The sequence below is a fragment of the Budorcas taxicolor genome, chromosome 11 (genome assembly GCF_023091745.1).
Source record: "Budorcas taxicolor isolate Tak-1 chromosome 11, Takin1.1, whole genome shotgun sequence".
NCBI classification, from domain to species: Eukaryota; Metazoa; Chordata; class Mammalia; order Artiodactyla; family Bovidae; genus Budorcas; species Budorcas taxicolor.
Window position 1 is genome coordinate 114,193,519 of NC_068920.1, and position 21,259 is coordinate 114,214,777.

General features: G+C 38.1%; 1 protein-coding gene across 1 annotated transcript in view; it reads right to left on the minus strand.

Moving 5' to 3' along the window:
* Positions 1-21,259, minus strand: part of CTNNA2 (catenin alpha 2) — a 1,210,173-nt gene that overhangs the window by 47,942 nt on the left and 1,140,972 nt on the right. The window contains exons 13-14 of the mRNA XM_052647702.1: positions 16,438-16,551; positions 8,450-8,631 (exon numbers count right to left, since the gene is read on the minus strand). Coding sequence (XP_052503662.1) covers positions 8,450-8,631; positions 16,438-16,551 — 296 coding nt within the window. The remainder of the gene's footprint in view (positions 1-8,449; positions 8,632-16,437; positions 16,552-21,259) is intronic.

The following is a 21,259-nucleotide window of genomic DNA, read 5'->3' on the forward strand; positions in this document are numbered from 1 at the left end:
GTTAGAAAATAATAGAATGTGGGATGGAATGTACACATTGCTATATTTAAAATAGATAAGCAACAAGGACCTACTGGATAGCAAAATTTGGATATGGAACACTGCTCAATGTTATGTGGCAGCCTGGATGGGAGGGGAGATTGGGAGAGAATGAATACATGTATATGTATGGCTGAGTCCTTTTGCTGTTCACCTGAAACTATCACAACATTGTTTATTAATCGACTGTAGTGAGTGAAAGTTTCTCAGTCCTATCGACTCTTTGTGACCCCATGGACTGTAGCCCACCATCCTCCTCTGTCCATGGAATTCTCTAGGCCAGAATAGTGGAGTGAGTAGCCATTCCCTTCTCCAGGGGATCTTTCCAACCCAGGGATTTAACCCAGCTCTCCCGTACTGCAGGTGGATTCTTTACCATCTGAGCCACTGGGGAATACCCAATACAAAATAAAAGTGTTTTGTTTTTTTTTAAAGAAAACAATAGAACACAGGGGAAAAAAAAAAAAAAACTGGTTCCAAAAAAAAAAAAAAGAAGGGAAAACTGATATAGAAAATAAACCTAGTTGTTAACAAGAGAAAAAAAAAAATAAGTGAAGAAAATGGCACTTGAATGGAGTGGGTTTCTACATGCTCACAAGAGCTGAGTGTAAAACTGTCAGTAGACACATTGGTAGCTTGAAACCTGCCATGATAGTACTCCCTCTATGGCTTCTTTCTTTTTTTTTGCCCTAGAAAATTAGAAAGTTGCTGCCAAAAGTCAACTTAGTAGAAAGGATACATGTATCTTTTCTTTCCCAAACTCCCTTCCCACCCAGGCTGCCACATAACACTGAGCCCTGTTTCAAGTTGAGAGTAAGGCTATTATGATCTGAAGAAGGTTTCGGGGGGCTTCTGGAGCTGGAATATGGTTATAAAGTTTATAACATTTAAGGTATACATTTCTTTAATGCATTTTTCTACAAGTATACTTCATAATTTAAGATTATATTTATTTTCTTATTTTTCTGTCAATCTGATGTATAAGGAAAAATGTAATTTTCTTTTCCGTGATGATAGAGGAATCTGAGTCACTTTGTTTATCATTTATTGATCATTACAATCAATCATTTATATGCTCTTTTCTCTCTTTATTCAAGATTTTTACACATTTTTCCATTGTTTTCTTTTTTTACCTAAATTACTTGTCTCTGTTTTTTAGATATTTTGAATTTTGACCTTTTGTTAATCATGTTGCAAATTACTTCTTCCAGTCTTAGCCTGTATGTTTACTTTTGTAACAGCTTTTTTAAAGTATAAATTTTAATTTTATTGTGGTCAAATGTATCAATCATTTCTACTAGAGTTTGCACTTTTTGAAACTTCTTTAAGAAGTTCTTCCTGTTGAAAGTGTTAGCTTATACTATGGTGGTAATCATTTTGCAATATATATATATATTTCAGAAAATTGATATTCACATGCAAAAAAATGAAGCAAGACCCTTAACTCATAGCATATTAAAAATTAACTGGAAGTGGATTGTAAGAGCTAATCTATATATATCGTACAAGCAAATTTAAGGGAAAAACTTCATGACATTGGATTTGGTAATGATTTCTTGACTATGACACCAAGAACACAGATAACAGCAGCAATATTAATTGGCAAATTTAACTCTATCAAAATTCAAAATCTGTGAATTAAAGGACACAATCAACAGAGTAAAAATGCAATCCATAGAATAAGAGAAAATATTTTAAAATCCTATATCTGACAAGGGGTTAAAACCCAGAATATAGAAAAACTGCTACAATTCAACACTAAAAATCAACCTGAATTTAAAAAAAAAAAAAAAAAAAAAAAGGCAAAGTGCTTGAATATATATTTCTCCAAAGAAGATATACAATAGCTAATCAGTACATGAAAAATGCTTAACACCATTGATTATTAGGAAAATACATTTCAAGATCACAGTGAGATACCATCTCATACTAAAATGGTTGCTGTAAAAACAAACAAAAAAAAAAAAATAAGAAGTCTTGGCAAGGATGTGAAGAAGTTGCAACTTTTGTGTACCACTAATGGGAATGTAAAATGGTGCAGCTGCTATGTAAAACCGTACAGTGGTTCCTCAAAAAATTAAACACAGAACTACCATATGATCTAGCAATTCCAATTCTGGGTGGAATGCCCAAAGGATTGAAAGCAAGATCTCAAAGAGGTATTTGTACACCCATGTTCATAGCGAAACTATTCGTAAACCAAGTGCCCCAAAATTGATGAATGGATAAGCAAAATATAATATATATATATATTCAATAAAATATTACTTAGCCTTAAGAAGAACTGAAAGTCCAACATGAACTATAACATGGCTGAACCTTGAGAACATTTTTCTTGTTTTTTAGTTGCTAAGTTGTGTTGGATTCTTTGCGACCCCATGAACTGCAGCATGCCAGGCTTCCCTGTCCTTCACCATCTCCCTGAGTTTGTTCAAAGTCATGTCCATTGGGTCAGTGATGCCATCCAACCATTTCATCCTCTGCCACCCCCTTCTTCTCTTGCCCTCAATCTTTCCCAGCATCTGGGTCTTTCCCAATGAGTGGGCTCTTCACAGTGGCCAAAGCTGAGCTTCAGCAGCAGTCCTGCCAATGAATATTCAGGCCTGATTTCCTTTAGGATTGACTGGTTTGATCTCCTTGCTGTCCAAGGGACTGTCAAGAGTCTTCTTCAGCACCACAGTTCAAAAACACCAATTCCCTGGCATTCAATACTGGTTGAGAACATGATGCTAAGTGAAATAAGCCAGTCACAAAGAGAAAAATGTTATTTGTTTCCACTGCATGAGATACTTAGTCAAGTTCATAGTGACAGGAAAAAGAATGGTGGTTGCCAGGTGCTGAGGGTAGAGGGGAATGAGGAACGAAGAGTTCAATGGTCAGGGTTTCTGTTGGGGAAGATGAGAAAGTGCTAGAGATAGATGTTGGTGACAGTTGCACAACAGTGTCAATATACTTAGTGCCACAGAACTGTACATTGAAAAATGCTTAAAATGGTAAATTTCATTGTATGTATTCTTCACTACAATAAAAAAAACTAATTAATTTAAACAGCCATATGTGATTGGGGTCACTGTATTGGGCAACACAGGGCTAAATGAGCAACAGTCTTTGGAATAATATGAAGTGGGAACAGAAATAAAAAATGGTCAACAACAAATATATAGATATAGATAGATATATAGATCAGACCCCAAAACATCAGACATTTGAGTCTTCCTGTCAGTGGACAGTGGGTTTCCCAGTTGGCTCAGAGGTAAAGAATAAGCCTACCAATGCAGGAGACACAGGTTCAGTCCCTGGGTCAGGAAGATCTCCTGGAGAAGGAAATGGCAACCTAATACAGTATTCTTGCTTGGGAAATCCCATGGACAGAGGAGCCTGGCAGGCTCCATGGGGTCACAAAGAATCAAACATGACTTAGCAACTGAACATGATAACACAATCAGTGGAAAGCAGTGTTGACAAAGTGACTACCCCACTGGTTGTAGCTCCCAGTCTCAAACTAATGGCTTAGACCCTATGTCTCTCCCTAATTCAGATCAGGTTCTCTATTTTGGGAATTTTGAAAGGTGCTTTGAGGAACCTTGTGACCTTAAAGACAAAAGACATATTATTGTACCATTGGAAACATATTTTTAGTTTCCTTGAAAAAACATCAAAAGTGAAATTAACTCTACTACATAGATTCATGAAATGTCTCTTTTGGCAATAGGCAATTTTTATACAAGGGTCAATATTTGGAAGATTTCCCAGGAAATGGTCACTGCAAAAAAAAAAAAAAAAAAAAAAACAACAAGGAAATCTATTGATGTTCTTGCTATCCACAACTAAACAACTAATTAATATTTATTTCCTGAAAAGGTAATGGGTATTAATGTGAAAAATCAATGTGTGAGTACACTCTGAGTTAATGTACTCAGCACCCAGAATTTTTAAATTCTGAGTATATCCAAATTAAAACCATTTATTTGCTGTAGTTTTCTCAATACCTCTAACTGATCAATATAAGATGTGACTCTTCAGTAATGAGGTATCGTTAGGTAAGGAGTATATTTATAAATGTACTGAATCATAGAAGCTTCTTTTTAGAACCAGAGTCCATAAAACACAGTTGGGAAATATCCCTTTCACCAATCAGCTGAAGCAGTATAAAGATAGCACAGCGGAAAAGTTGAATTAATCTGGGGATTAAAGATAAGTCAGATGAGACTGCAGGACCATTAGCTGAATCATGCAAGGAAATAACATTTAGAGAATGGTCTTGAAGCTGAAGTACAGATACGTAAAAAATTGAGAAGACCAGAAAGAAAAACACCAATACAGTATCAGTTCAGTTCAGTTCAGTTCAGTCGCTTAGTCGTGTCTGACTCTTTGCGACCCCATGAATCACAGCACGCCAGGCCTCCCTGTCCATCACCAACTCCCAGAGTTCACTCAGAGTCGCGTCCATCGAGTCAGTGATGCCCTCCAGCCATCTCATCCTCTGTCGTCCCCTTCTCTTCCTGCCCTCAATCCCTCCCAGCATCAAAGTCTTCTCCAATGAGTCAACTCTTCACATGAGGTGGCCAAAGTACTGGAGTTTCAGCTTTAGCATCATTCCTTCCAAAGAAATCCCCGAGTTGATCTCTTTTAGAACAGACTGGTTGGATCTCCTTGCAGTCCAAGGGACTTTCAAGAGTCTTCTCCAACACCACAGTTCAAAAGCATTAATTCTTCGGTGCTCAGCCTTCTTCACAGTCCAACTGTCACATCCATACATGACTACTGGAAAAACCATAGACTTGACTAGTCAGACCTTAGTCAGCAAAGTAATATCTGTGCTTTTGAATATGCTATCTAGGTTGCTCATAACTCACATATATATGGAATTTAGAAAGATGGTAATGATGACCCTGTATGAGAGACAGCAAAAGAGACACAGATGTGTAGAGTGGACTTTTGGACTCTGAGGGAGAGGGAGAGGGTAGGATGATTTGGGAGAATGGCATTGAAACATGTATACTATCATGTAAGAAATGAATCGCTAGTCTATGTTCGATGCAGGATACAGGATGCTTGGGGCTGCTGCACGCGGATGATCCAGAGAGATGATATGGGGTGAGAGGTGGGAGGGGGGTTCATGTTTGGGAACTCATGTACACCCGTGGCGGATCCAGGTCAATGTATGGCAAAACCAATACAGTATTGTAAAGTAAAATAAAGTAAACATTAAAATTAAAAAGAAAAACTGGAAAGAAAAAAAAAATTGAGAAGGAATCTAAGGGTCAATAAAGGTAGGCTTTGGATAGCAAACTAAAGATTTTTATATTATTTTATGAAAAGAGGAAAGAAAATTTTGGTGCAAAGGAGTTGGGTGGATGGCATTTAATGCCAGGTATGGCATAAGTTAACTGACAAGAGTCAAGAATTAGAACATAGACTAGTTGAACTGTCAGTTGGACTGGAGTCCTGACTGTCCATACCAAGGCAGGAATGAAGTTTGGGAATACCAGGGTGATTACTTGATCTTTTAGTCTAGCGCTCAGTACTTTACAGTTGATTGTAACCTGAAAGCTTCTTATTAGCCTGAACCCAGTTCCTTTCAAGATCAGAACTTATAGTTGATCTAAAAAGACAGTTTTGTCTCTTGCTGTACAATTAAATGTGAGTTTCTTTCCTGAACTGCTGCCATCTACACACCTTTTGTTACCAGGAAACAAGACTGGCACATGCTATTTCCTTCTGAAAGTGACATGAAAAATATGGATTCACCCTCTGCAGGACATCATTTCTGCCAGCGCCCATGAGATGGAAGTCAAGAAATGAACAGAAAAGAGATGTGAGGCATAACCAGCTTTATCCACCATGACCAAGTTATTACACAAGTAATGAGGTAGAACCTCTCTACTTTTAATAATAATGGAAATGGATGTCATTGAGATTACTGAATCAAATTAATGAATTAGCTACCGATAAGAAGAAAACAAGATAATAAATGCAAGTTTGTTTTTTTTTTTCCTGTCATCAAAGTGCCCTATAAATGTGTGATCTGAGGTTAGTAGTCAAGTTTCAATTCCTACTCAGCTACACCCCCTCCTTTAAATAAGAGAACATAGTACCTAAGAGTCATTAGAGGTATACAGCTGACATAATTCCTCCTTAAAGTGGAAAACCCAAGGCAATAACAGTAATGCATAGGGTCAAGTGCAGTGAATTTAGATGAGAGGCACAAAGAAAGGTTCAAATCAGCTACCTCTTTAAAAAGGAAGAGGCTCTGCAGATGGCAACAGCAGCAAAACCTCAGCTTCCTGTGTTTCATTTCCAATTCACACCCTCTCCTGTTTCTCTGGTTATTAACAACTGTATCTTCCTTTTGGCTTCACAAAGGGGCATAAAACTACTCACCAGGCAGCGGGAAAAAATGATAACCAGTAACAGTCTAGACATTTCATTATTCAAATCAGCATAAAATGATTATGCAAAATCCCTAGGAATTGAAGTGACCCTCTTTTCACTTTAAAACTATACTTTGACTAATAGAAAATCTGTCTTAAATATCCTCTAACAAGACTTCTCAAATGTATCTCTCTTCTTTGACACAGTTATATATAATCCAGAGCATTGTAAAACGTCTTCCTGATCTTAACTAGCAACATGGCTCGATTCATCATTCACTTTAAATTAATGAGATTATTTGTTCAAGAGATGTTATTAATGGATCGTATAATATCCATCAGATAAAGTACGAATACAATGTTGAAAGCAAGCAAACTAAGTCATCACAGGCCTTGAAAAGTAATGACTGAGGCTACCATAAGTCTGATTTGTAGAAAATTAAGACTTAATTAATGGTTCAGATTGTATTTTCCTACTATTATTTTTGAGTGTGAAATAAATCTGTGAAACCAGCAAAGACCAGCCAAATGTACAAATTTGAACTTCTAACGAATACAATGACATTTAAAATCTCAAAAGTCACCCTTAAAACATTAAGTCATTCCATTGAAGTCAAAAACAATTTTAAAATATTTGGAGAAAAGGCCAAGCAATGTCATCAATACATATTAACCAGAGGCAAAAGGTAAGGAGGATAGGGGGGAGATGTGTCATATTTCATTATAAGCTGTAATTAATTGTGGGCTTCCCAAGTGGCTCAGCACTAAAGAAAACATCTGCCAATGCAGGAGATTCAGTCTCAGTTCCTGGGTGGGGAAGATAACCTGGAGAAGGAAATGGCAACACACTTTAATAATCTTGCCTGGAAAATCCCATGAACAGAGAAGCCTGGCGGGCTATAGACCAAGGGATCCTAAAAGAGTCAGACATGATTTGGGGACTGAAACAAAAACATAATTAATTGTAGCCTTTTCTTACTAAAAACACTCAACAATCATTTAAAAAACTGTCACCATTAGGTAGTATCTTGACATTGCCACACATCTTATATAACTTTAATAACAAATACCATGTGGAATCATTACTTTTGCTCACGTTTCTTTGTGTGTCTGTGTTTCCCAGAAAGACAAAATCTACAGTAAAATGGTAGCTTTCATTCATATGGTAGGATACTTTATAACTACATTACCTGTTTGGATTTTAAACTCTCCTGTAAAGTTGATATGAAGAATATTACTTTCCTCCTTTACAAATGAATAAACACAGTAAGAGACTGGTACAGAATCACCTGGTATTTGGACTAAAAAATCCAGGGATCTTTTCATTGAGCTTTGCTCTCCCTTGGTCTGCCCTTCATGTGGTTAGAAGGGCAGAAATGTCAGCTCCCTTTAAAGAGGAGACTATAAAAATGCAAAGGAAGAAATAGCAATGACCCCTGAGGAAAAAAAGGCTCCTGACAAAATTCTGACTGGTCTCCTGATTTATTAAAAATACTGCTCAGAGTAAAAGGATCTAAAACTTATACAATGTTTTATTTTCCTGTCACAATTATAAAATCAGATTGTTGAACCCAGTTCTTTGTATGTAAGTATAAAATATGAGCTGAAATTAAATACTAAATCATGAGCTAGCATTAAAAGACATCACATGCCACATATATATATATATATACATATTTTTTCCCTGAGGGATATTAGCAAATCATACACTTTATCTTCAGAATAATATTTAAAAACACTGCAAAATAGCATAGACCAAAAATCAGTCCTCCAAGCTCCAGGAGTTTGATTTTATGACTAATTCAGGATGGGTAATTAAAACAATACTAATTACAGAAATGAATCTTTTCTTTTTGACCAAAAAGACCTATCCACTAAGAACCAGGCTCAGATCATGTTGACTTACACATGTAAATTTTATACCACTCCCTGCTTTGATGGAGCCTTTTAATTTTTCAGCAGGCTAATACCCACTATTATGATGCCTCTGCTATTTTTAAGGAGAAAACCGTCCTCTTCCTGTCTCCATGCCTCACCTTGTGAAGTCTGTCATCTCCATCATGATCATACACATCTGTTTGGCCAGCACAATGATATCATTGCCGCTGTCATCCCATTTGGCCACTTCAGCATCCAGCTTGCTTTTCTCTTGATGGAATATCTCCACCTGTTCAGCTATTTTTGCCTTCTCCTCTTGCGGTAGTTGTGCCATGATGGCCTGTGTGGGTTACAGAAAAGGTATGACTAATGATGACAAAAGGAGCACAGACAGAAGGTCAACTCTGCCTCCGGTTAACAGCAAACCCAGACCCTGACAAGGCCGGTAGGCCGTCCCACCATTCTGGAAAATACCTTTTTCTCCAGCCCCAGGAAGGAAAAAGCACAGACTGGTAAGGTCCCCAAATTTCCTGTCCCCATTCCCACATACAAAAAATAACCAAGATCCAAAGGGACATGCACGTTGACAGTAGCAGAACCTCTCTATTGCTGTGATGACATATGTTTGTTCAAAAGAATCTATTCCTGACAATTTTTATGTTTGGTCTTGGGAAACTTTTACTGGATGAAAGAATGCACCTCTTTCAACACTGAAATCTGTTCAGAGAAGGGAAAAAAAAAAGAGAACAGGCCTTCTGTTGCTGGGAAAGAAAAGAAATTTAAAGAATATCTGAGCATCCCAAGTGGAGTGGGGAGACAATCTGTGGGTGTTAATGAAACCATCCATGGTTAAAGGCCAAACAAAAATCCTTTATGCAGGGCACTTCAGGGATGGCATATCCATTCCCAATCCTTCACTGTGGAAATCCTGGATCAGCCATGGCTCCTTGGAAAGCCTATGAGTATGCACAGAAAAGCTGTGATGGGATAAAATGTAGGATTAGGAAGGAAAAGTTGATTTTCAACAGTTGCTAGTAGGGGAATGTAGAAAAGGAAGAACTACTGTTGATTCTCACTACTTGTGGATTTTTTTTTAATTTGCAAATTTTCCTACTCTTTAAAATCTATCTGACTTGCAAATCAATATTTGTGATGCTTTCAGTCATTCACAGATACACACAGAGCTGCCAAAATTTGAGTCATCCGACATCCATGTTCCCAGATGAGGTGGAACAAGGGTGTCTTTGCCTTCTTGTATTAGCACTCATACCAGAAACAAGTGTCCTTTTTGCAGTCTATTTAGTACCACATTTTCCACATCTTTGCACTTTTTGTTGGTGGTTTAGCTGTTTAACATGGTCCCCAACCCTAGTGTAGAAGTGCTGTCTCATATCTCTAAGCACAAGAAGGCTGCAAAGTGCCTAATGAAGAAAATATATGTATTATATGAACTTTATTCACACATGAATTTTAGTGCTCTTAGATATGAACGTTCATGAACCAAAACTAGGGAAAAAAACAGAAGCATTCTCTAAACAAGATTATGTATCGATGGGTTGAAGGAAATGTTAAGACTAGCAGCTCTCAGGAACCTAACCCTGTATTTCCCATAGGAACAATGATTCTGTAGTTGCTAATTAAGCATTCATGGTGACTTTATAGAGCATGAGGCCATGAATAAAGAGAATCAACTGTATTTGTTAAACACTATTTATGTAGCAGGTGCTGAGTGAAATGTCTGACACCAGTTCATGGCACCACCTTTTGTAGCCTGCGTCACTGAAAGGAGCATGTCAATCCATGTGTTAGCACTGGGGTCCCTCTGGTGCTGGGATACAGGTATCCTCCAGAAGAATGACCAAGAAAGCATGATTAGGGATACATACAGTTTTTACAAAGGACAAGTAAATAACACCCAAAAAACAAAATGCTTTCTAAATTGTAAAGCTCCTCCCAGTATAAGTGAATAGTTCTAAGGAGAGGTAGCTGATATCTAACTGAAATATCAGCGGATACAAAATTAGAAGAACTGGGCTCAACCTGGCTCTGTCACTGACTTAAGACCTCATTGCTACTGGATCACATCCTTAACTTTTTGAAATATAAGGTTAGTAGACAATAACCTCAATTACTTCAAAATGCTATGATGGACAGAAAATAAAATAATAAATGTGCTACATGTTTGTCTGAAAAAGTGACAGTAAGCATGTATGGGGTTACCGTTGCCATTGTTATCATTATTTCTATGAGCTTTTCTTTCCAGCTGCTTCTCTAGCTTATTACATAGCTGCCATCAAAGAGAAGAGATGGAATCAGAGACTGTGTGACTACCTATAAATGGAAATCAACAGAATTCCTTGAACACAGGCATGCATCCTGGGTATTATACTAAAAGACTTAAAATGTCAAACATTTTATCTACTTAATTATTTTATAAGAATAATACTATTATTATCCCTATTTTATTAATGATGATACCAAGATCCAAGAAAGTTAATTAACTTTGAACATTACACAACTAATGAACTGTAAGTATAGGATTCAAAGCCAGGTCAGCTAACACCATACTTAACCATCCTGCACAATGAGATTACCATGCAGGACAGTGCAGGTTAGACACTGCCTAGTGATTCCAGTCCAACAGGGCAAAGGTCACTGAAACTGCAGCCTCTGTCCACCAGGCTGAGCATTCTAGAGTCAAGGCTTCATCTGCCCAGGGTAAAGGGGTCTGATTTGCATAAAGGTGTCCTTGAACTAGCAGCTTCCCAGATGCTACCTCTTACTAACAATGTCTACTAAACGCCATGCATGTATGTGTGTGACTTTATACAAATAGCATGTGTCTTCATGTGTATGATGTCTGTGTGTGTGTATATATATATATATAAAATACATATATATATAAACTTAGCTCTATAAATATGTGTGTGCATGTGTACACAAATATTAAAAATCCATATTTTAAAAGTCAAACTAGTTCAGATACAATAGTTAAAGTATTTAAAATACTACTATCTGAAAAGTATTTTAAAGTACTTTTAAAATGTATTTTAAAAGAGTTAATATACAAAAGTTTGTTATAAACTCATATATGTAACATTGTACTAATTTCAAAGCAGCTATTCCAATACTTTTGAGATAGGTTTGGATCTGCACAAGTTTCCTGAAGCACCCCATCTGATATTCTAAAGGTGTCTAAGATTCATTTGTCCTCCTCATACAAAATTGATAACCACGCTTTACTTATACCCTACAAGTCCTAACCAGCAACATTTAAAACATCTTTTAGGTGCTTCTCGTAAAAAAAAAAAAAAAAAGAATCTATAAAACTGCTGGGCAGACCTCCAGATTCTACATTCAATATCCAGATTCTACATTCAATATCCAGATTCTACATTCAATATCCAGATTCTAGCAATAAACCTATCATTGTCCCCAAAGGATTAATTTGTGTATTAAAAGGTTACGCGTGTCGGTCAACTGTTGTCACTTGAGTTTCAATCGTGCAGTTTAGTATTTGAATATTAACTGCCTTGCTCTGACTCTCTCATTTCTATTAATGCCCTGCCTCTGACTTCTCTTTGAGTTTCCTGAGGGCAAAGACTCAGCATCCGCCTCAGTGTAGAAACTAAATGCATACCTTTTGATTGACTGTTCACACATCTCTCCACTCACCCTGTTGACACAGTTTGAGAGAAGTTAACAGAACTGACAAACATTTTCTGAGGGCACAATTCGGAAGAAAAACCAGCCTCTTCAAAGCAAATTTGCAAAGGAAGCTGTTATTTTGACTCTGGGGGTGCTTCACCCACATAATGCACTTAATGGTGTGTGACTTGGGTGTAAGAGTCATTACATTTGCTTCTGCTAAAGTAGCTGTCGATGAAGCAAAGTCGTTTCCTAAATATTCTTAAAATGCTCTTGGCTTTTAAAAATTCATAGTTGACCTTTCTGAAACTGGAATTTAAAAAAAGGTTATCTATAAACAGTAGATCACAAACTGTGAAATTTGCAAGTTAATCAAATTAAAATTCAACACATGAGTTTTAATTAGGTCTTATCACTGTAACTCAGCAGTTTGAAATGTTAACACATTAAAGCCCTTCTAGCTAGGGGGAAAAAAAAAAACAACTTAGAGGCTGGCTACATTCAAGTCAAGTTGAATACAAAATACATAATGCGCAAGTGTTCATTCCCTCAAACTAAGGAAACATAAGAAAAATGGTTTTGATGAGGCAGGGGGAAGAGAACAAATCAGTTTTTCCTGTTTGTGTCATGTGGTCACCTGGGGTGGTCTGAGATTTTCCTCTGCTTTCTGTGTAGCCAAGCACAGCTGTCCAGATTGTTGATCTGGGACCCCAATTTGGTGGCCTCAGAGACTTGAATTCACAACGTTACTTACCCCCCCTGCCTCAGGCTCCTAGTCTTTCCTCTGAACGTCCAACCATTTTCTTCTGTGTGATTGTTCTAAACGTTATTAAGTGAAGAAAGTGAAAGTGTTAGTCACTCAGTCGTGTCCGACTCTTTGCGATCCCGTGGACTGTAGCCCGCCAGTCTCCTCTGTCTGTGGAATTCTCCAGGCAAATATACAGGAGTGGGTTACTATTTCCTTCTCCAGAGGATCTTCCCAACCCAGGGACTGAACTCGGGTCTTTGATTGAATCCAGACTCTATCATCTGAGCCACCAGTAAAGCCCAAACTTTATTAAATACAAGTGTGTATCACTGACACAAGCCAGCAACCTCTCAGTCCAGAATTTTTTCGTCAATTTAAATCTCAAGGAGATTTTTTCTAGTCTCAAAAGAATTATTTTCCCAATCCCAAGATGAAAAATGACTTTCAAAGTCTTTGGACATCTGAACTGAAAAGTATTAGTATCTTAAACACACAGCAATAGTCTACCATGAAAGGTTTAAGTATATGCATGTTTATAAATAATGATTTAAAAGGTTAAAACTTAATGTGCCCATTTCTCTTCACTTGGTTTTAAAGCAAGATAATAAACATAAGTAATTAAGGAGTGGGTGACTTTTACCTGTCTCAGGCTGTGAAGTGAATTGGAAAATTAAGGTTCTTGTCTCATTAATTCAAGTGAAAACCTTCAGGATGGTCTAAATTACCCAGCTCTTTCAGGTTAAATTATTGGCCAGCCTTCTAATGAATGACTATGTTATGCTACAAGCATCATCATTTTCTTCATAAACTTAACATCATATAATAACTCTTGGATAACTCTTGGGATACTTTTCATCATGCTTTCTCCTAATAAAATTATGAAGTAGGATAATACATGTATATATATAAAGAGAGAGCAGGAGAGAGAGGTCACACACAAGGAAATGAGGCATAGAGAGGTTAAGAAATTTACCCCAAAGCTGTACAGCTTGCCCTAATCCATTTTTAAAATAAGGTTTGTGTGATTCCAAATAATATGTTTTATCATGAAGGTTAAACGCCCAGGAGTTGTTGATTAATTTTAACTATGTCAGCTTTTGAAGAAAGAAGTTTATAAGCTATCATGTTTAGGATCAAAGGTCCTGATAATTTCTATATTTCATCAGATCAGGGTATGACTGTTCTCCACTCAAATCCCCCCCCTCCCCTGTGTGTGTGTTTCTCTCTCATAAAGCATTGTAGACAAGCAGCAGACGGGAACACATAAAGGGAATAAAGCTTCACTCTAATTTCAGAATTTGAGAGCAACATTGGAATGGGTGCTAAAGCCTTTTTTCCCACCTTAACCTCCTCTTGGATTTAATTTGCCATTTTCAGAGAATTTCCCTGAATGAGAACACAAAGTAACCAGAGGAGAGCTGGCTGATGGAAAGAGCAACTGCCTCTGTCAGAGACAACTTTTGCCTCCTCCACACTTTTGAACAAGTTAACACACTTCTGTGGTCAAAAGTTCGACCATCTGTCATCTCAGCAATTCAATGCACCCTCTTATTTCCAACTTATGGCCATAATTCTATGTCTCTGATTTGTCATCATATAATTATAGGCTTAAATAGGCTGACTCAATAACTAATGCTGTCTGCTGCAAGTTACTCATACAAACCTCATGATGGTTCACAAAGACAAATCAGCAAGTGCTGAATTACAGGGGTAGTTTGTTCTTACTATCCTGGCCCATGTTCATCATTCATGCTGAAAAATCTTTCAAATAAGACCATTGTCTTCTCACTTACTGGGTGAAGAAATAATAGATGATGAAGATAGACGTCATCTGACTTTTGTTTCCACTCACTGTAACCGACTTGAACTTGAACATAAGATGCATGAAGTGGAAGTATAATGGGACTGCATTTTTCCTTGTAAAAAGTGAGGCTGTACCAATACTAAGTTGCAGTTAGTCAATCAAATTGACTTTGACCTGATTAATGTTTAGGTGAATTACTCAAACTTGCCCTTTGTCACTGACATAAAAATGCTTTTTTTACTTCATTTTGAAGATGAATTGATCTGACTGATGAATTAGTGTAGAGTTACACCAGTACAGGCTTAAAAGACTCTCGCTTAATCAACTTCCCTATTTTCAATATTTTAAGGGGAGTAACTAAAGTCTACAACGAATCTTTTAAAGTAGGGAGCCTCATACTCTGTTGTGTACTTCTCTGCTCTCACCAGCCTGTGATAAGAGATTTCTCTTCCGAAAGATAACAATTTTCAGTCATCCCTTATTGAGCACTCAATGTGTGCCAGATATTATGCTCATTATTTTATAAATGTTAAGTGATCAAAACCTCAAAGGAATCTTATCAAACAAGCCTGTTATTTACTATAGATGATAAAAAAAAAAGCTCAGAGAAATTAGGCAGCATGTACCAGAGCATAGTCTTCACCCTACTCATTACAATTTAGAACTAAGTCTGTCTAAAATCAAATCCAGAACATCTCCAATGTTCTAACTTTTACTCACACTTCCCCCAACGATGTCCATTTCTATCTTCTAGATCACTTAATTGTTGGATGCGACTATCAGGAGAAATGGGATTTTAAAAGCAAAGACTTTCTTGACTCAACATAAAGCTTAGTCTTCTCTGAATTATCTTTATTTTAACCTTTGATTGGCTATTTTCTACTCTTTTTCAGAATTCTTAAGCCAGTTTGAACTTTCTGGAGTTTCTAGATCCGTATTCTAAATTGCCATCTCTATCTCATGCTTGCTATTCATTATCTTTTAATAAGTAAAACTTGACAAAAGAGAATTAGAATATCCATTAGGATATCTCAGTTATACTATAATTACATTATTTTAGCTCTATGGAAGCTATGCCTTTAAAGGGAGGAGAATCTCACCCTCTTTTGCAATCCCCAGGAATTTTATCTGCTGCTCCCTGCCTTGATTACTGGTAGCTTATCTTCAAGAAGCTCCAGCTAATAAGACTGGTCAGATTCCAGAATTTTCTTTGGAACACTTTTATTGTGGACTGTCTCACAGAGTGTTCAAGAGAGTTCAACTTTCAGCCACAGTGGTGATCTTTTTATGGTTCTTGCTCCACAATCTTTAACTATTATATTTCTTGTATGTCTCTGTAATTTCTTTTTCAGTCACATGGATCTGGGGCTGCTGCCTTGGGCCTAGGTAGGTATCGGGGGAAAACTTCTTTCTCAACTCTGATGTCCCTGAACCAACTGCAAAATATGTGGTCTTGTTTCTCAGATACCCTAGGCCAGAGAATGGAGCAATAACAACCCCACTGGTAACAAAGTAGTACTCTCATTCTCCATTTGTGGTTGTCACCTATGTGGTTAACAAGCTTGGAGACTTTAAGAACTATGAAGTCTGGGAAAAGGTAAGATCTGAGCATTCTCTTATGCCTCTTATGCCCTGGTCAATGAACCATCTAATCATGATCTCTAAGCCCCACCAAATCCACAATACACACAAGTTTTGCTGTGATGTAGCTGCTATGATTTCAGTGATGGAAACAGAAGGGAGTAAGAAGGAATCAGAATCAGTGGTGGTGATTTCCACTGTGTAAAATATGAACTGCTAGAAATGAAACAACCCCAGATGATAGCCTGGATTTCTAGGCCATGAATCTCTAGGGTTTCAGGTACCTGGAAATCAGAAATTCCTTCAAACCAGTTTGGTGAACACAACCACTGTGCTCCAAACCAAAGTCCTGAATGTCCACTCACCCGTGCACTCTGTCCTGCAATGAGCTGGTCATCCTCAGTCTGAACACTTGTCCGGCTACGCACATCGTAATCTTCCTGCTCAAAGTCTGAATCATCTTCTAATTCTTCTGGGGTCTAAAAATACAGAGGAAAAGAGAAAAATCAGCATACAGATCTCCTTCAACTTATAATGGGATTAAATTCCAACAAACCCACTGTAAGTTAAAAATATCTTAAGTCAAAAATGCATTCAATGCACTAACCTACTGAATATCATAGCTTAGTCTGTGTGCACATGTGTGTTCAGTCACGGCTAACTCTTTGTGATCCCATAGACTGTAGCACATGAGGCTCCTCTGTCCATGGGATTTCCCAGGCAAGAATATAGGGGTGGGTTGCCATTTCCTTCTCTAGGGCATCTTCCCGACCCAGGGATTGAACCTGCATCAGTGGCATCTCCTGAACTGGCAGGTGGATTATTTATCAAGAGCACTACCTGGGAAGCCATAGCTTAGCCTCAGTTCAGTTCAGTTCAGTTGCTCACTCATGTCTGACTCTTTGCAACCCCATGGACTGCAGTAAGCCAGGCTTCCCTGTCCATCACCAACTCCTGGAGCTTGCTCAAACTCATGTCCATCAAGTTGGTGATGCCATCCAACCATCTCATCCTCTGTCATCCCATTCTCCTCCCACCTTCAATCTTTCCTGGAATCAGGGTCTTTCCAATGAGTCAGTTCTTCCTATCAGGTGGCCAAAGAATTGGAGTTTCAGCTTCAGCATTAGTCCTTCCAATGAATATTCAGGACTGATTTCCTTTAGGATTGACAGGTTGGATCTCCTTGCTGGCCAAGGGACTCTCAAGAGTCTTCTCCAACACCACAGTTCAAAAAGTATCAATCCGTTGGTGCTCAGCTTTCTTCATGGTCCAACTCTCACATCCATACATGACTACTGGAAAAACCATAGCTTTGACTAGACAGACTTTTGTGGGCAAAGGAATGTCTCTGCTTTTTAATATGCTGTCTAGGTTGGTCATAGCTTTTCTTCCAAGGAGAAACTATCTTTTAATTTTATGGCTGCAGTCACCATCTGCAGTGATTTTGGAGCCCAAAAAAAGAAACTCTATCTTTGTCTCCATTATTTCCCCATCTATTTGCCATGAAGTGATGGGACCAGATGCTATGATCCTAGTTTTCTGAATGTAGAGTTTTAAGTCAACTTTTTCAGTCTCTTCTTTCACTTTCATCAAAGGCTCTTTAGTTCTTCTTCACTTTCTGCCATAAGGGAGGTGTCATCTGCATATCTGAGGTTATTGATATTTCTCCTGGCAATCTTGATTCCGGCTTGTGCTTCATCCAGCCTGGCATTTCGCATGATGTACTCTGCATATAAGTTAAATAAGCAAAGTGACAATATACAGCCTTGACATACTCCTTTCCCAATTTGGAACCAGTCTGTTGTCCCATGTCCAGTTCTAACTGTTGCTTCTTGACCTGCTTACAGATTTCTTAGGAGGCAGGTGAAATGGTTTGGTATTCCTATCTCTTGAAGAATTTTCCACAGTTTGTTGTGATCCACACAGTCAAAGAATTTAGTATAATCAATGAAGCAGAAGTAGATAGTTTCCTGGAATTCTTTTGCTTTTTCTATGATCCAACGGATGTTGGCAATTTCCTAACCTACCTTAAAAGTGCTCAGAACACTTACAATAGCCTATTAGTTGGGCAAAATTGTCTAAGACAAAGCCTTCTTATAATTAAGTATTGACTATCTCATGTCATTTACTGAATACTCTATTAAAAGTGAGAAAACAGAATGGTTTTCTGGGTACAAGATGGTGCAGGTGGATCTGCTGTTTACCCTTATTATTGTGTGGCTAACTGGGAGCTGCGGCCTCTGTGTTCACACACTAATGGAAAACATGCTTCAGGTACCTTTCATTTGCCTATCATTGTTTTCTAAATGCTTTACATACACTAACTCATACACTTTTCTTGATAGTCCTATGACATACACACTATTCTCTCCATTTACATATACGAAAACTGAGGCATGAAAAGATACACCTTGTTCAGAGTCTTCTAAAGCATGCAGTTTGACACATGTACTCAAAAATCCTGTGCTCTGTTAATTTTAAGAGGATAAACTCAGGAGGTGGCAAGGATGGTGCAGGGAGGAAAGACAATGCCTTCATGTGAGATTATCTGCATAATTGTCTTTAGTCTGAATGCTGATTGTTACCCACAACTTGGCACACAGTAACACCATCTCTCAGGGCTGTGTCTTTCAGAAGGAAGGAGCAGATCATAAGCAGTACGACAATGCAGGTGCCCACTGCCCATCTAAAAGGGCACATTTTAATTTCGCTGGTTTCTTTGGCTATCTCAGTGTAATTAATCAGGTGTGGTTATTGATGAAGTCTTGAGATTGGTCAGACAGGCATAAAATGGGGTATTTGGTGCCAATATCACTTTGTGCCTAGTAATTTTCCAGGCTGCGGCATATCCCTCTTGTTTTCCTTCTCTCTTACCACCAACTTTATTAATATTCACTCACTCATCTACAGATGTTCAATTTTTTCCCTAGGAATATTAAAAGAAAGAGGTTTTGTTCCCAATCTTTATTAACTCAAGCAGGGGTGGAGTGGGCAAACCAGTTCACATAACTGCTGGAATTTTCATTGTGGACAGAGACAAGCATCTCTGTTCATTTCTCACTTCTCTGGAGTGTGCCGAGGAACAATTACAGCAAGTTGGTAAATTCTGCTGACAGATGAGCTGACAAGATTGCACACACTTCTCATCATTAGATTTTGAAAAGGAGAGTGAAAAATAAAATGGAAAACCTCACTCAACAGAAAAAAGGAGAAAATGACAGTGCCTATAGTACTGTGTCCAAACATTTCAGTGATCTGTGTGTTCAGTAGATGAGTCAATGGCAAGCACAACCTGGCAGCATAAGGCTCATAATGAGGAGTTCGTATTCAAGTGGTTATGTCTCAGGAACTAAAATAAAGTTTCAAAATGAAAAAAAGAATACTGTACACCCAGGGGATCTGAACATTTGAGGCCTAACTCTGCCACTGATATGTGTTTTTCACAAGCCACTTATAGTTTTCCTGCTTTTCTGTCTCCTCACTCATAAAATAGCTAGTAACTGCTACTTGTCCTGCCTGCTTCACAGAATTCTAGCGTCAAATATATACAAAAAAGCTTGGTAAACAATACAAATAAAGTAATAAGTGACAGTGATCATTATTATGATTAATAATAAAACATACACCTAATAACAACAACTACAATTGCCATCATCACAGGGATCAATTTTCACTACCCACTATGGGTCAGGTGGGCTTTCCAGCTGGCTCTGTGGTAAAGAATATACCTGCCAATATAGGAGACATATGTCAATCCCTGCGTTGGGAAGATTCCCTAGAGAAGGAAATGGCAACCCACTCCAGTATTCTTGCCTGGAAATAATTCTTGCCTGGAAATTTTGTCTAGAAATAATAGACAGAGGAACCTGATAGGCTACAGTCCACAGCATCAAAAAAGAGTTGGATACAACTTAGCAACTGAACAACAACATGGGTCAGCCATTCAACTAAAGGATGTAATCCTTACAATGACCTAATGAAATGAACTTAATCCCAATTTAATAGAGGCATAAACAGGTTCAGAGTAGTTAGGTAAATTTTCCAAGCACCACACCTGGCCAGTCAAGGGTTCCGTAGCTTTTAACCTTTACAAGTACCATCAAGCAAATGGATGAGATTAAAATATTTTCTTGTGCCTAATCCATGTAGCAAACCCATTCAAACCACCCATATAAATAGTTCTGTGCATGTGGAGTTTTCTGAGTGCATGTAAACATGTCTCCTATTCATGCTGTCATTTTTAAAATAGTATTACATTTTGGTTGGTCAAGGATCCCCATAAATTAAAGGAGACATGGAAAAGCAGGGAGGGTCTGAAAATGGGCCAGGAGATTTGTATCATTAGATGATGTCCTAGGGTAAAAGGAATAGAAAAAATATGCAACTCGTTGGACCAGAGACTGGCGACCTAAGGTCAACCCTCAGTTCTGTCCTTATGTGCTCCCAGGGGAGGCTTTTTTTATGACACGAGAGAATTACTTTAGTCTAGTCTTGCTTCCATGATGCTACTAGCAATGTATCTGGCCTATAAAATATCTCCCTTGTAAGAGTCTATCAGCTTAACGTGTGCCTTATACAGAGGCTCAAGAATATCGTGACTTGTCCATAATCACACCACATAGTATCTGCAGAGTAGGATCAATCTATCTGCATCAGCTTCCCAATCAAATTCTCAATCTTCTCTACAACAGCGTCAGTAAAGAAGCAAAATGAGAAAAGTTTGAAAAATTTACAGTCATCTCACCAGGACATGTGAAAAATGTGACTTGTATGTGTGTGTGTGTGTGCCCACGCATATGTGCTCAGTCATGTCTAACTCTGTATGGACTGTAGCCCCACCAGGATCCTCTGTCCATGGGATTCTCCAAGCAAGAATACTGGAGCGGTTGCCAATCCCTCCTCCAGGGGATCTTCCCACCCAGGGATCAAATCTGCATATCTTGTATCCCCTGGATTGGCAGGTGGATTCTTTACCACTGTGGCACCTGGGAAGCCCCCAAAATGTAGTAAGGACTATTTAAAGGATTGGCTCAGATGCAAATTAGTTTCACTGGGAGCAGAAAGATGAAACTGTAAGTTGGCAACCACAACAGGAGACTTTGAGTGATGCATGAAGAAGGATTTCTCAACAGATCTCTAATCATTGCAATGGCCTGAAAACTAGAAAGTTGAATTTAAAATTTCCTG